The sequence below is a fragment of the Protopterus annectens genome, chromosome 1.part1 (genome assembly GCF_019279795.1).
Source record: "Protopterus annectens isolate FY-2018-M chromosome 1.part1, PAN1.0, whole genome shotgun sequence".
NCBI classification, from domain to species: domain Eukaryota; kingdom Metazoa; phylum Chordata; order Ceratodontiformes; family Protopteridae; genus Protopterus; species Protopterus annectens.
In genome coordinates, this window is record NC_056726.1 from 114920112 (window position 1) to 114936145 (window position 16034).

Consider the following 16034-nt stretch of genomic DNA (forward strand, 5'->3'; position numbering starts at 1 on the left):
CCTCATGGACGAGTTTGATATCGATGACAGCGTAGCCAACTGAGAGCCAACCATCTGGGCCAGCTGCTCAGGTAGGTTACCCAAGAGGGTATCTGAAAGCTCCTTGATCAGATCCCTCTGAAATCTAGTGAAGTGCGTTAAATAGTTCAGGGACCTTAAGGTAAAGGTCGCTGAACTAAGGGTGTGCTTCCCGTACCGATCCATGCTCCTAGACTCCTTATTAGGAGGATGGACGGACGTTGAAGCCTCTGCTACATCTTGTTGGGTAGCAGATGCCACCACCAAGGCATCTACAGCCACACCTTTGGTCAAAAACTCCTTCTCTGGGGGTGCTGATAAGAACTTATTTGGGCGAGCAGGCACCGGTTCCACAGAGTCTGGATGTTCCCACGCCCTTTGACAGATCAAATCTAGGAGCTCGTCGAAGGGCGGAGACACCCAGGAGGCGGAGGGCTGAGCCCCGAAGGCCTTGAGGAACACCGACTCGTCAGCAGAAGGGGGTTTGGAATGCCAGCCGCCTCGTTGTTTGAGGGCTTCCAAGATGTCTGCAAAGGAGACATCATCTGAGGACGACTTAGGGGACCCCTCTGCATCATCAAGATCAGTGTCCGACGTGAGAGACTCATCGGGGGAGTCGATGTGCTTCCTCTTGCACGATCTTTTCCTTGGGGGTTCCTCTGAAGAAGCTTCAGAGGGACCTCCAGGAGGGGGGGAACCCCCATTGGGGGTGACCTCAGGCCCCGGGGCTCCGCTGTCTACGGACAGGGGGACTACCAAAGACCCAGTCTCCGTATGTAGGGAAGGTGCTGGTGAGACCGTGGAGGTAGCCAAAGAAGATTTGGCCAACGCACTCCTCATGGCCCCGAAGGCCGGACCGCCAGAATCCTGGGAAGGTCCAACCCCCTTGGCCACGACAGTAGATGGTACCCCCCCAGCAGACGCACCGAGAGGAAGGCTCGGAACCGAAAACATCGGTCCCGAAGCGTCCCCCCCGGGGCAGACAGAGCCGAACTCCGACTCGAGAGCCGGGGTTGGAGTAAGGGTCGGGGCCGACCCGAAAACCTCCATCGGCTCCACCAGCACCGGCTCCAACGGTGCGAGGCTGTTGGAGGAGGAACCAGAACTACCGGGTGGGCCATCGGCTCCGAAGCCGAATGGGCTGGAGCCGAAACTAATTTCTGGAATACAGGAGACTGAAACAGTCTTAGGAGCACCCTGTCGATGTCCGAATCCGACATCTTGGAAGATCGGGAGGAAACCGATCGGGTCCGAACCGACTTCTCCATCGGCTCCGAAGGACTGGGGGACCGGCTCCGAATAGACTCGACCAGTATCGGTGCCGAGGGAGATTCCAAAACAATTTGTGGAGCCGATGAAGGTGACCCGCCTCTCGAAGCCCCAGTCATCGGCTCCGAAACCAGAGGAGTCGAGACTGGAGGCATCGAGGCAGACCGTTCCGCCCTCGGCTCCGAAGTCCGTGGAGCCGATGGAGAAGCCTGCCTAGATTTCTTAGTAATCGGTTCCGATGGACTGGTCGGAGCCGATGCTTTCTTTTTCTTAGCTGGAGAGGAAGAGGAAGATAGGGCCTCCTCGAAGGAGGGTTTGATAAGCCCTTTCAAGATTAATTTATTCTTCCTCTCTTGGAGGACCCTAGAGGAAAAAGCGTGACGCACGCTGCAAGACTCCTGTAGGTGCTTGGCGCCTAAACAGTACACGCACGAGGAGTGATCATCGGTGATGGACATTTTATAATTGCACCTCGTGCACTTCTTGAATCCTGAGGGTCTATGTTCTTTGGACATAATGCCTGAAACACCACTCACTATAACAGTAGAAAAAAACACTATGTCAGTAAACAAAGATTTTAACAACAATAAAAACTTTTTTTTTTTTTTTTTTTTTAAGAAAGACCAAAATTAGCAAGTACAACACAAGTACAACAAACACCAAAAAGGAGGGCCAAGAACCCTCTAACTTAAACAGGTACTTGACCTCCCAAAAAAAAACGGAAAACTCGCTAAAGAATAGGGGAAGGCCCCTCTAACTTAAACGGAAACCTTTCCCTAATCAATCACACAAATTTACCAAAAACACACTAATACACAACAATAGCTGTTAAAACAGCTTTTGGGTAAAGAATAAAGAATTTCCTGACAGGAAAACTTTAAGAAAAAACAGCACTTAGCTCAGCCAAGTTTGAGACCACGTCCTAGCTTGTAAGCGGCAAACGAGATCTGGGGGATTAGTGGTGGTGCATCCTGGGATAAAGAATAGCTCAGCCAATAAGAGGCTTCGCTCTATAGCATAGCGTGCCGAGTCGGAGCCGAGGATCGGCTCCGAGCCCATCAGTACAGAATGTAGGCGAGATAGGATCACATAACATCTAAAATAATCAGGCAGATGTGAGTGATCATGGTTGTTCTATCAGCAAATTTGCAGGCTGCTACATATGTAACTTTAAAGGAGAATGGGTAATGACAGTCTGTCTCACCAACCATAAATCAGGCAGCACTTCAGAAAGATGTGAAAAACAAAGTGGATTATGACACTGCATATTACAAAGCTCCTATACATTGCTGTAAAACAAAAAAAAATAACACTCTTTATATTTGTGACATTTTGAAAGGTAACTTCAGAAATGTACTTTATATCTAAAAATAAGTCACTGACTTTGCTGGTGCCACTGCTTCAAAGCAGGCAACCCAAATAAAAGAATCAAATCATAATACCCCAACATTCTCAGAAGGGTTGGCATGGCCAAGAGGACCAAAATGTGACTGTACTGACTCTGCAAGATATAAGCCAAGACAAGTGAGCATGTGCAGTGATGACACAATGACCACTGGGGTCAAAGTAAAATTTGCAGCTACTTATAAAATGAATGTTTAACTAGAAGTGAAAAAAATGACCATGTATTCAGAGTATATCCAGTGGAGATCAGTGTGACTGTGGATAGAAATCTGGAGGAAGATTAATTTAGGATACAAAAACAGAAAGTGACTAACACAAAGAATCAAATCAAACATTTCCTTGCATCTTTTCTTTCGTATCTTGCAGCAATACATTTGTGAGACTCTACTCACACAATTATAACAATAGTACTTGTATGATAAAAATTATTAATGTGGCACAAAGATCAATTTATAAATTCTAAAAAATCATTTTGTAAAGCTATGTTCCAAAATGTGTAGCAGATATACTAAACAATAAATACTGTAATTTCATATCTTATCTGCATTTTTCATTTAATAAAACATTAAAACTGAGAAACTTGTGTAATCATAATATAACTTCTTCAATTTCATCTTCCACTGAACCTACAACTTTAAGTGCTGATTTAGTTGCTGCAATCTGTGATCCTTGCTTTGCGGTACTATTATTCCTTTTGCTGTCACTGGTAAAAACGTCTCTCCCAGTATTACTTATATTGAGTTTCTCCCAAGGTAGATGGTTACTGGTATTATGGCTGAGCTCACTATACTCAGTAGGATTCACCAAATCTCTTTTAGAAACAACACTTACACTGGCACCCGAACCAAACAGCTGCTCCATTAGATTGGACTTTTTGTCTCTTTTAGAACTATTTGCTCTTGGGTTTTCTTCCAGAAAAACATCTTTTTGATTTCTGTGTTCAGATTTTCCAGATCCTTTCCCAAATGATGGTGCATAGCTACCAAATGCCAAGTCATTACTGGACTGCATGACCTGAACACCTCTAGACTCCTGTCCTTCAGACTTTGTTGCATCAGCTGGCTTCCCATGTGCTGGAAGTCCATTAAACAAGTTTTCTACAGGTTCGGAAAATTTGTAAGTTCGCTGCATCCTATTTGAAGGGCTAGATTTAGTAGGGGAATCTATGAATTGTGACTGAGAGGAACTTAAAACTCCAGAATCAGCAAATGTTTCACTTTCCCTTTCCATATCTATTTCCTGCATCTTTGCTAGCAGGAACTCTTTATTACGTCTCTGTTCCTCCTCCTGTTTTTCCAACTGTCTGCGTTGCTCAGCATCGTAATGCTGCCTATTCTCTTCCACAATGAGCTTGTCTCTCAAAAGCTGATCTTCTCTCAATTTTCTCTCAAGCTCTTCTTTTTCCCATTCTGCAAAAAAGTGACATCTTTATTAAACACAACTTGAACTCAACTGCTAACTTAAAATACTAATTAAAAAATTTCAATGAAAATCATGACTTGCACAAAAAGAATTACCACATGTTCTTAACATTTTTCATATCAGTTAAAGCATTGTGTAATAAGTAATTTTAATTACCTAATCAGAATCAGGAATTGCCTTTGTTCTAAACACAAGACTGAATAATTTATAAAAGGTATCTATATCAAGGAAATGAGGATATACCTCTCAAATGTCCAGATTTTCAGATTGTCCAGATTTTTGCCTATATATATACATATATATTTACTTTTCTTCATAAAATTTTGTTTTTCCAGCAAATCACTGGATAATTATGGAGGATTTAATTCAGGAAATAATGAGAGATGTTTCAGACTTCATTCCTATCAGAAAATTCATGTTAATGCAAAACCTTTTATTCTATCAACTCTCTAAGTTTGCAAGAGCAATATTTTAACATTGTCCCTATTTTTAGGCTTTTGTCCCCCTTTTTTGTATGACTTTGTCCAGATTTCACACCCTAAGAGTTTGAGAGGTATGAACAAAAATATAACATACAAAGCAAAAATTATAAAATTAGCATGTAGTTGGGGAAACATGAAAAACAACAGCAAATGTGTAGTGCACTAGAAGTTAATCAGATAAAAAATATTAAAAGCCAAGCTGCCAGCAGTCAAAAGAACTGTCAGAAGGCAAACAGTAATGACTGGACAAGCAGGTGAGAGACCTAGGAATAAGAACCTGTTCAGAACATTTAGGATTAAGATGAATTGGAAGAAGAATAGAAGTACTATGCACTCAAGGGAAACTAAGCTAGGAAGTCACAGCTGCCAGAATTACCTTAGAATAAGTGAATACAATAGAGATAAACAAGATCATATTCTTTGACAACTTTCTTAAATCAAGAAACAAAGACATGCATATTTTAAGTCAGAAAAGTATATATTTACTATGTAATCAAATAAATTTGATAACAAATGTGGGGCAAACAACTAAAAGATGGAAAATTGAAGCAATTAAGTAAAGGGATGGCATTTACAGAATTAACTTATTTTTCAAATAAACAGCTTTTCCTGTGTAAAACAAACAGCCAAGTTCCATCACAAAGCCTCCAGTTTTATGGGAGCTCATGTATAAGTTAGATAAAAGTCACTGTCTGTTGGAATGTATCATGGGATGAATAGAATTTCAGAAACAGTAAAAGGTAGCTACTTAAAGTATGCCCATAACCTATGATTCCGCTGGGAGCTACCCATTAGTTATGAAGGTGTGTCTTTGGTATAAACTGGCACATAAGGATAAGTCCTTGAGGAAACCTTGCATTGTCTTTTAAATTTGGTTACTTCTGTAATCTCTCAGCAAACACACACACCATTTACTCACATGCTTACATTAACATGTATATATACTCTTCTCTATATACCTAGTCCCAGTCCTTCTTAAAGAAAAAAAATATCAGGCATCTGTTTTCCCATATTCTTCTTATGCATTTTCTCTCCTCTTATTTTAAACATTTCAATTTCCCAGTCTCCCCACTAAAGTAAAAAAGTTTATTTAGTCCTTTGGTATACATTTCACATTTCATATACATATAGGAATAATTTAATACTACTTTTCTGTCATAACATAATTACCATTAATTCCATTTCCCATTGCACTTCCTCCCCATTCTCCTACACCTCCATTTACCCCTCCCCATTCTCCTACACCTCCATTTACCCCTCCCCATTCTTCTACACCTCCATTTACCCCTCATTTAATCCTCCACATTGAATGCAACTTTCACCTTACTCATTTTCACACCCTATCCTTCTTTATTGACCGAAGCATATACATATGCATATGTATTATAACTCTCTATTTGACCATTACCTAATCTCTTACTTGGGTCCCTCCAATATTCCATAATGATCTCTCACTTCCTCTTTTTATCACCTTTTCATCTTATGACCTTTGATAATCTGCCAAATCAGGCATCTGATGCCACTTCACCTGCAGTGCAGCCAGTAAAAGCATCACTATTTGTTCTTTCCATGCACCAAAGGACCTTTGATAATCTGCCAAATCAGACATCTGATGCTGCCTCACCTGCAGTGCAGGCAGGTAAATTCTTCCCATGCACCAAACTCCCTCCTCCCATCCCAAATAAACAAACCATCTAATCATCTTCTACTTGCTTTAACAATATATCCCCCCTTCCAACATTTCTGCCCATTAAAATCTATGCTCCACATTCAAAACATATAACGGCTGCCATATCCTCACTTCTCCAAGACTTGCCACCTTCCATCTCTACCAATGATGCAGTCAGCCTACCTAGTCTTTTTAACCCACTGCACCTTTACCATATCTCTTTCCATTCTCCCTCCTATCTACAATGCTGCGCCAATACCTTTTTCATTCTCCTCCCCATGACCTCTTTGTACATCACTCCATACACTCTCATTGTATCCCTAACTTGTGTAGAACATGCCCCCTGTCCTGTCTGCTCTAATTCTTTCATCTTTTCCACCTAAATCACAACACTTCATTCCTCCTCCCACTACATACGCCAAAGTCTTCTTCTTCTAAGCCCTATGCCTCCTCACTCCATCTAAATGTCAATATTCCCTTTCTCATTATCTTCCCCATTACACAGTTCTGCCTATCTACTTCCCTTTCTCCACAGTTTTATCCATCCTTGCTCCTTCTTCCATTTTCCCACAGATACTCTATTTCCAATCTTTCATCCCACTACCATGTAAGCATTCTCAAAAGTACTGCTTTTATAAAACTTGTATTCCCATTATTTACAACTAGATCTCCTTTTAATTCACATTTCAGACATTCTTTCTTGTTGGGTAATGTACTTTGGTACCTGACAAAAGCACTACTATATTCACCAACAGGAAGAGTACAATGGGATGATAAAACCTTTAGATACAAAAACTTATCTTGGATACCAGTTAGGCCAGACAGAAAAATTTCCAAACTGTGATGCACATATGTTGGTCAAATGAAAGTCAATTATCCATATTTGTGCCAAAGTCTCTTGCAACACTGTCAATCTGCACAGAACTGTTTATATGGTAAGAAGTGGGAACAGCTTGTTTGCAGAACAGTATCACGCTGCACTTTTAGCATTTAGTTTTAAACCATTTTCTGAAAACCAAGTGTGGGAATAGTCCAACCCCTGCTACAGCAATCTGGTACAGGTGAGGGATTCAATAATAGGACCTAGTTTGCAGTCACCACAAAGCCGCACTCCTGGGATACTGCCCTGGGTGCCAGGAAATCAGATGCCAAAGTGGAGTGGCCCCCAGCAGGGAACCTTGCAAGATAACTCTATTTACAGATTTACGTTCTAATAGGGTACCTGCACCTTTCACAACCTGGGCTCTATCAGGCAGTCCATCTATAATCCAATGGTCAGTATACGGGTTTATATTGAGTTTTGCTAATACATGTCCATAATAAAAGCATAAAGGATGGTATCAAAACCCTTGGCCAGATTAAGATAGGCAGCATGCACCGACAGACCACTGTCTGCTGCCTCAGTGACTTTTTAACCTTTTCAAAAAGGCTTACTAGGTTTAGGATGCATGCTTGACTCTTCACAGATTCAAAATGGTTTGGGTCAAAGTTAGTAGTATTGACTATTTCTGCAGGTGTCTATATTATCTTGTCGAAAGATGACAATATCGAACGGCAAAAACATTGAAATTGTTCTTGTGGGGGACTGTGCCCCTCACCCCCCGCTAATTACATACAACTCCGAGATCGCACTACAGTGAGGAAAAAGCAAATTTTTTCATCCCTGCTGTACCATGATCCCGCAACACTTTCGATGTACGGCATTTACGACATTATTGCCGTTCGATATTTTCAACATGCGATAACATGAAGTAGACCCTTTCTGCAGTTATGACTTTGGATAAAATTTGTTTCATGGCTTTACATACAAGTCTGGTGCAACTGATAGGTTTATATTTATCAAGGTCAGAAGAACAGACACCTTTATGCAGAGGTGTCACTGCAGCAGTTCTTTATACTTCTAACAAACCTAGTGGCTAAGTTCAGGTTGGAAAGACTAAAGTGGTTCAGAGTTCATATTTATCACTGATGTAGCAGCACCCCTATTATGCTGTCAGACCCCCACAAAGGTATTCTTTGCTTTGTATAAGGATTCTAGGACTTCCTCTACAGTGATATTTTTTGGGGGTGAGGTAATCCAGCAAGGATAGCAGCAAGGATGATACTGGTGAAGAGAGTAAAATTCAAAATCTGTCTGCCACGATATCTGCTATGCCCTTTGAGTCAGAGTGAGTGGTGTTACCAGTGGACCAATCATACTTCTCAATCTCTTAGGGCAAGAAAAAAATCTAGACAAAGCCTAAAATAATGGGGGGGAATAAAGGCCCAAAAATAGGGACAAACTTAAAATACTGTTCTTATAAACTTAGGAAGCTCTTGGCATACATTTTCTGAAGGATATAGTATCTGAAACTCAAATCTAGGCCATTATTTAGTGACTTCAACCATTAATGACGTGACAGAAAAAAAAAAACACATTTTATGTGAAACTGACCAAAAATATGAGATAAAATCTGGACAGCTGAAAGGTATGTGACCAATCCAGTACATTACTGAACCTTCCCTATTAGTTTCCTAACATAGCTGAAGAAGGATATACAATTCCATTTCATGTTAATGGCTACTTTAAGTTCATACTCTGCTTTACATTTCCTCATGGTGCTCTTATGCATTTAGTAGACTTTCAAAACACTTCTAAGGTAGGAATAGATTTTTATAGTCAAGAGTTTGTCTTATTTTCTTACACAATTTACTGGTTAAGAGTATTCCACTGTATGGGATTGTTCTTAGACTTGTCATTATATATAGATGGACAAGCACTGACTTTTCTATGCAATTACTGGTGTATTGGCAGAAGTCAAAGGTGAAGGAGGCTGCCTTTTCAACTGGATCCAAGCACCTACGTTTCTTGGAAAGTTTTGCCTACATCACCTATGGACTGTAGCAGGTCAGCCTTAAATAATTCATTAAAGACCAGCACATAGGTGGACAGAGGAACCAAAAAGAGTAAAGAAAAGGTACCTAATTTCTGGTCAGACTTTAGGGGGAATGTAGTGACACAGGGTAGAATAAATGCCAGGGCAATGTCAGTAACAACAGGATCAAGTGTGTTTTGACTCTAGTGGGAATTTAAGTTTGCTCAGTAGTACTTGCATTAATGATGCCCAAATAAAGCTAATCATATTTACTCATTTGTGTATGTATGTATGCATTTATTTTTTTGTGGTATAAGTGTGCCAATAAATGATTCTTTTAGCTAAATTATCTTAATATTATAGTTTTTAGGTTTGCCAGTGACCGTCTTCAAATGCAGTGAGGTAGTTATCACTGTGCTCCAGGGGCAACGATGGGGATCTGTAGGCAGAAATAACACAACAGTCAGTTTTGTTGAGTGTGATTTAGGCTGCTAAGTTAGGATTACTACTAATTATTGTTAGGTTATATGGTTTTTAATAAAAAGATACTCTCCTGCAGTTGTACCCTTGGATCTGAAAGTATGATGGGCACTGAACCCTGGTACAGAGGGGAGTGCTTTCACTGTACTGAAGCAAAACTTCAGTAACTACGCAAACATGGATGCGTTCAAGTTGCAGGAGTGCCTTAAGTTTCAGTTTCTCCCTGTTAAGACTCCTAACATTGAGCAATGCCACCTTGACACTGTCCAGATTGGAATTTGTTATACTGGGCGTGGACCCTACCTAAAAAAAGGCATTTTAAGGACAGCAAATGTTTTTGCCAATATACAAAAACATTGGCGCAAAAGGTGCAATCCATTCTTGGTAAAAGCAGGATAGTATATCTGCCATTGCTTCCCAGACAGATACATACTGGATCCCCTCTGAATTACAACTACTTAGAAAACTGCTAAAGCCAATTATTTTGTCCTAATATTTGGGGATCATTCCCGAAGAATGCTACTGAAGACCAGTGCCTTTCCTGTCTCTAATACATGCACACTATGATCTGTTATGTCATTCTGCAAGCTCCCTAGGACTGGAGTGCCTACGACCATTTACTCCCTTGGGGCCATCATTAGATCATAATTGTATCTGTCAGACTTGGGAGTCCTTAGAGCCATTACACTGACTCACATTCTGGCTTTGGACAGGCAGTTCTCAGTTACCCAGTTCTTGTCTAGCCTGGGGGGGGGGGGTGCACTCAATGTGCCAAACAAAGTCATCAATGTCAAGGACATCTCTCTTGGTTCTATTTATTTATTTTATTTATTTTACATTTGTTGACCGGGCTAGTCTAGCTGGATACATGTTCATTTTCAGTAGAGGCCTGGGGAGAAAAGCTCCAAGAAATCATACAAAGTTAATATAGAAGTAATGACAGATATTATAAAAACAGCGATTGTTACATAAAAACATTAGTTTTTTTTTTCACATAAGAAGTACAAATTATAATACTCAGTGATTTTGTGAGAAGGTACAATATACATACATACATAAATTCTATATGCAATGATATAGTATATTGAAACATAAAGGGAAGATTAATAAAGGATGTAGGGTAAGAATTAGTGAACAGGAAAAGAGTTAAGTCAGGGTTACTACAGAAGCATAGCCAGTGTTTATTGAGATATAGTTTTAGATTCCTTTTAAAAAGTGAGAGAGAAGTCTGAGATGTGATTTGAGGGTAGTTTATTCCATATTTTTCCAACAGAGTTAGAGAACAAGGAGTCACCTGCTGAGTTGTTGGGTTTGGTAGTATTGATCAGCAGTTTGTTTGAGGAGTGTAGATTTTTGAGATTATTATAAGGTGTAATGAGGCGAGAGAGTATTGCAGTGTTGCTGGGTTGATACAGGGTCTTGTGGGCTATTGTAAGCTGGTGAAATTGGAGCTGGTTAAGAAATTCTAGCCAGTCTAGTTGTCTTAGATTCAAACAGTGATGGGTTCTAAAAGGAGAGCCTGTAGCAAATCTAGCAATATTATTATAGGATGTTGCTAGTTTGTTGAGGTTGTTTTTAGAGATATTGGTGTATATAGGAGAAGCATAGAGTAGAGTGGAGATTAGGTGAGTTTTGGCTATAGCGGTCCTAACTACTGGTGTAAGATAGGGTTTAATTCTGTAAAGGGATCCTAGTTTTTTGTTAACTAATTTTATTGTGATGTTTATGTGAGTATCAAAGTTGAGATTGTTGTCTATTGTTATTCCTAACAGTTTAGTGGTTGGGTCAGAAGAAATAAGAGTACCGTTGTTGGAAGTGAAAGTGAAATGTAGAGAGGTGGACTTTCGGGTTGGTGTGAAGAGTAACAGTTTAGTTTTCTTGGGGTTTAGGAGGAGGCAGCGGTGTGAGAACCATTGTTCTACAATGTTGAAAGCTTTTTGGGTAAGAGACTGAAGTTCAGTTTGAGAAGTGGCTGAACAGATTATAGTAGAGTCATCTGCATATTGAATGCAGGTGGAGTATGGAATAGCTGACTGCAGGTCATAAATATAAATGGAAAATAAGAGTGGGCCTAATATGGAGCCCTGTGGGACCCAGAGGGAGATAGAAAGGTGATTAGATGGTTTATTTTGCCAGAGTACAGCCTGCTGTCGGTTTTCTAGGTAAGATGTGAACCAATTCATAGATAGAAGATCAAGTGAAGGAGAATTCAGTATGTGTAGAAGTAGCTGGTGATTAACCATGTCAAAAGCTTCAGATAAGTCAATGAAGATTGCAGATAAAAGAATATTTTTGTTGCGGTTATTGTTGATGCAGTTTGTGAAGGATAGCAAGGCAGTGGTGGTACTGTGGAAAGGTCTGAATCCATGTTGACAGTTGGCAAGTAGGTTGTTATGGAGAAGGTGGTTAAGTATTTGTTTATGGATGCACTTTTCCATAATTTTTGCAATAGGGGATAGTAGAGCTATGGGACAAAAGTTAGAAAAGTCATCGGAGTTCCCCCCCTTATGTAGTGGGATGATATGAGAAATTTTCCAGATAGATGGAATAGTTCCTTCACTTATGGATCTATTTATCAGAATGGAAATGGGATAGGCCAATGGCTTTAGCTCCTTTTTGCAGTAATTCTGCTGGGAGTTTGTAAGCTGAGGGGGTGGTAGGTTTTAATTTTTGGAGAAGGGAGGAAATAAAGGAAGTAGACACTGGTTGTAAATGAAATAATGGGGGTGGGTTTGTAGAAGAAGTAGGCAGATTTGAGGTATCAGGAGATAGGTGGCTAGCAAGAGTTTGGATGGCGTCTGAGAAGAAAGAATTAAAGGCATTAGCTGTTTGTGTGGGATTCTCAGGGTTTGAGCCTTGTGGGTTGGGTGTGATAGATTGGCCTGGGAATAGAAGATTGTTAATACTAGTCCAAAGTTTTCTAGGTTCCTTGTGGGAGGTTTGCTGTAATTGGAGATAAAAGTTATTTTTGTCTAACAGGATGGCTTTTTTTTGTAATATTTCTATGTTCTCTAATGGTTTGGCGGTCTGTCAGATTCTTAGTAGTACGCCATTTTGCCCAGGATTTGTTTCGGAGAAGGATTTTTTGCCTAGTATTGTTAGAGAGCCAAGGGGCTGGTTTAGCTTTGGTTCTAATAGAGCGAGTTGGGGCGTGGTGGTCCAGGATGGTTAAGAATGTGGAATTGAAGTATTCTACTGCTTCATTTAGAGGGAGAGATTTTAATGGTGACCAATTACATTGTTTCAGTTCTGGTATGTTTTGATGGCCTTATGGGCTTCTACCGGTCTCTCTGTTGACTAGTTTGCATGCTATGTGCAGATATGGTATTGGTGGATGTGGAAGAAGATAATAAATCATGCACCTGAGGCTGATATGAGATTTTCTTGTTTAGAGTCTAGGAAGTTTTGCTAGGCTCTTTTTAACAGCCATAACATAGATTAAATATCGGATAGTGTTCAGTGACTGGTGTTGTGGAAGTGAGGTGGTTAACAATAGCCTGGTGTGAGAGTTTAACCCCCAAACTAAATAAGTATTTCCATCATTCACAGGAGGTGGCTGTCAAGTAGAAGAAATGGGCAGTCAGTAAGAATGAGGCGGTATAGCAACTGCCTCAAGACACCAAGTCTAAGTAGGCTAGCTACACAGGCAGTGACAGCAGTGCAGAGGCATGAGTTAAGGAATGATACAGGAAGTGTTCCAGGTTTGAGAGTAAGGCAAGAGATGTTGTAGTAAGTAGGAGGATGGAGAGTCCTAACCGTAAGGAATTAGCATCTACCGCATAGTAAGCAGTCCTGTAGGGGACTACCCAGTCAGTCATACACTGCTCTACATCTACAACAGTCAACTTATTCGTTTAGTAGTAGTAGCAGCTGAATGCCTACAACTTCTGAAATTAGAAAAAGTAGCAACTATAATGTGGTATACAGTGTTATGTGCAACACAGGGCTCAAATTATAGGGGTACAATTATGCACATCCAATAATGATTTGTATACGCTAACGGCACGGCAAAATTTGATAGGTGACTGAAACATTGCAGGCATTAAGTACTGCTACTGACTCACTAAATAGAACTAAGAGGACTCGGAACTAAAGGGTTGATACCAGTACCAGCTACTGTGTTGTGCTACAATATAGCGGAATAAGGCAGACATCAGATACTGACTACACAATAACATAAGGCAAGGGACTGCAGAAAATGAGCATGGATGTCTTCTCATCTAACCCCTTCCATCTATCTCCTTTATTTCATGCTTATCCTCACAGCCCCTGTCTTTGTTTACTGCATGAAACCATGACTCCTTAAATGCTCCTCCATATTTTCTATCAATAATATGTAGTTATTTGCAAATGATAAGGTAAGACTTTTCATTCCCCTTTTTCCTATACTTCCCTTATCTTCCTGGCCAACACCTTGACTATAATGCTAGGGAGACTTAACAGCTCTACTGGGTCCCTTCTCCTCTCCTTTTACACATCAAACACCTTAGTCTATTATCCCTGATAAGAGTTTCCCCAGCCTCCCTAAAACGTTTTGTTCAGTACCTTGACAAATGCTATCAAAGAAATCAGTGTACAGTTCTGAGTCCATAATCTCTCCTCCGCCTTTAGGCAACACTACCATCTTTACTGGCCTTAATGATTCCAGAACCTTCTTTTCCTCTCTGCATCTATTAAAACACTCTACATTTCCTTTCACTCCTCCCTTCACCTTTTTATAAAATTTGTTCTGCAGTTTACCATATCTGCTGCCCTATCTTTAACTCCACAACACAGCTAGAATTATTACTCTGTGTAGCTCCTCCCTCTCCTCATCCTTAACTGGTTTCCATCTCTCTCTATCTTGCCTACTTTCCCTTTCTCCTGAGTAAATTCCCATGCTTCATTTATTTAAAAAAATATATCACTGTTCTTATTTCATCATTTGTCTCTCCTTCGTTTAATTGGTTGGACTGCTGAATACCATTTACCTCTGCCTCATTCATCATGCTAGATACTTCCCATGTTTCTCTCTCTGCCCTCACAGAAAATCCTTCCCTTCCTGCAGCTCCTCCTCCCACTTATGTCCACCACTTTATCAAACATTGTACTTTGCAGCCCCAGCTCTGTGGCATACAGTAATAAAGCCCTGACCAAAACTCAAGCAACAAGTTAGGTTATTGGCTTGGACATCAGAGGAGATGGGAAAAGAAAGATGGCTAATGAGCAGCTGCTGCTGGTCTCTCCTGGGGGGTAAAAGGTGTGGTTGTCCCCAACCAGCTCTTCTATCACTCCAGTGCTAAAGGGCATAGGCCCAGAGCACACAAATCAGGTGCTAGTATCAGGAAAAATGTGTGCGGCAGCTACTCCAGCCTGTGATGGCAGCCCTTGTCTTTGCAAGTGAGGGAGTGTTCATGTGTAGACAGGGGCACTGGTAATCCCGAAGGAGATGCAGATGCACACATTGCCATGAGATGTGAAGTTGGTACTTAACATATAAATGCTCTCGTTGCTCAAATCTCTGAAGATGTGATGGTTCTGGGGGGTGGGGTGATGGGAGGCAAGCAAGACGTCACCATAGGGTGCTGGGCTAGGGGTTAATATGTACACTTCAAAATGGCACAGCAGGAGGACTAGGTTTAAGCAGGGGCACAAAGAACCCTGAAAATGGCCTTGCCTGGATGTCTCGCTCAGTATCAGTACTGGGTATGTTCTAGTAAGGCAATGAATGGGCAGTGTCTCATGAGGGAAGACTCGATGGTCACCAGCAACGGGAAGAAAGTACCAAGAAAAATACACTGTATTGTGCTGTCTACCTCTCAACTCCTTGTTTCCTATCCAGTCTAACAGTGCTGCACCTGGTCCTTTTTAATTCTCTTTTCAATTCTCCTCGGTGTCATCTCTAGCTTGCATGCATCCTGTCTTACCTCTATCTCACTGCCATGAATGTTACCTTAATCCATCCTACTTACCAGTCTAATCCTCTGTTTATTCTCATTTTCATATAGCACACCCTTACTCTTAAATATTTCCCTTCTTGCTTGACCGTCACACTTCCATTCTTTCTACTGCCAGTTTCCACTTTTCACCACTCACTTATTTAATAGCCCTACCACATGCATGACATGATTCCGCCCTTTCCCCTCCCTCTTTCCTTCCATCTACCTCTTGATCTCTATACCATCACAAATCAGCCAATTTGTATAGCATGCCTTACTACTCTGAAAAAAAGGTAATTTTCCCACACTCAATGTACAGCTGTCACTCCATACAACTAGTCATTTGCAATACTTTCAAATGCTCAATATCACACAGCTTACTTTAGAAGGTACTGTCTGCTCATTATGATTTGCAAGCTCCATTTATAAGCAATATGTGTGAGCTTGAAATGTTTTACTTTTAATGAAGTCTGAAATCACAGCAGTTTGGAGAAAAAAGAAGTTATGTCTTACCATA

The 16034-nt window shown here is 40.7% G+C and overlaps 1 protein-coding gene across 1 annotated transcript in view; it reads right to left on the reverse strand.

Annotated features, from left to right (window-relative positions):
• Positions 1–3013: 3013 nt before the first annotated feature.
• LCA5 (lebercilin LCA5) overlaps positions 3014–16034 on the reverse strand; it is a 920045-nt gene continuing 907024 nt past the window's right edge. Inside the window, exon 7 of the mRNA XM_044073710.1 lies at positions 3014–4100. Within this exon, the coding sequence (XP_043929645.1) occupies positions 3280–4100 (821 nt within the window). The 3' untranslated portion in view covers positions 3014–3279. The remainder of the gene's footprint in view (positions 4101–16034) is intronic.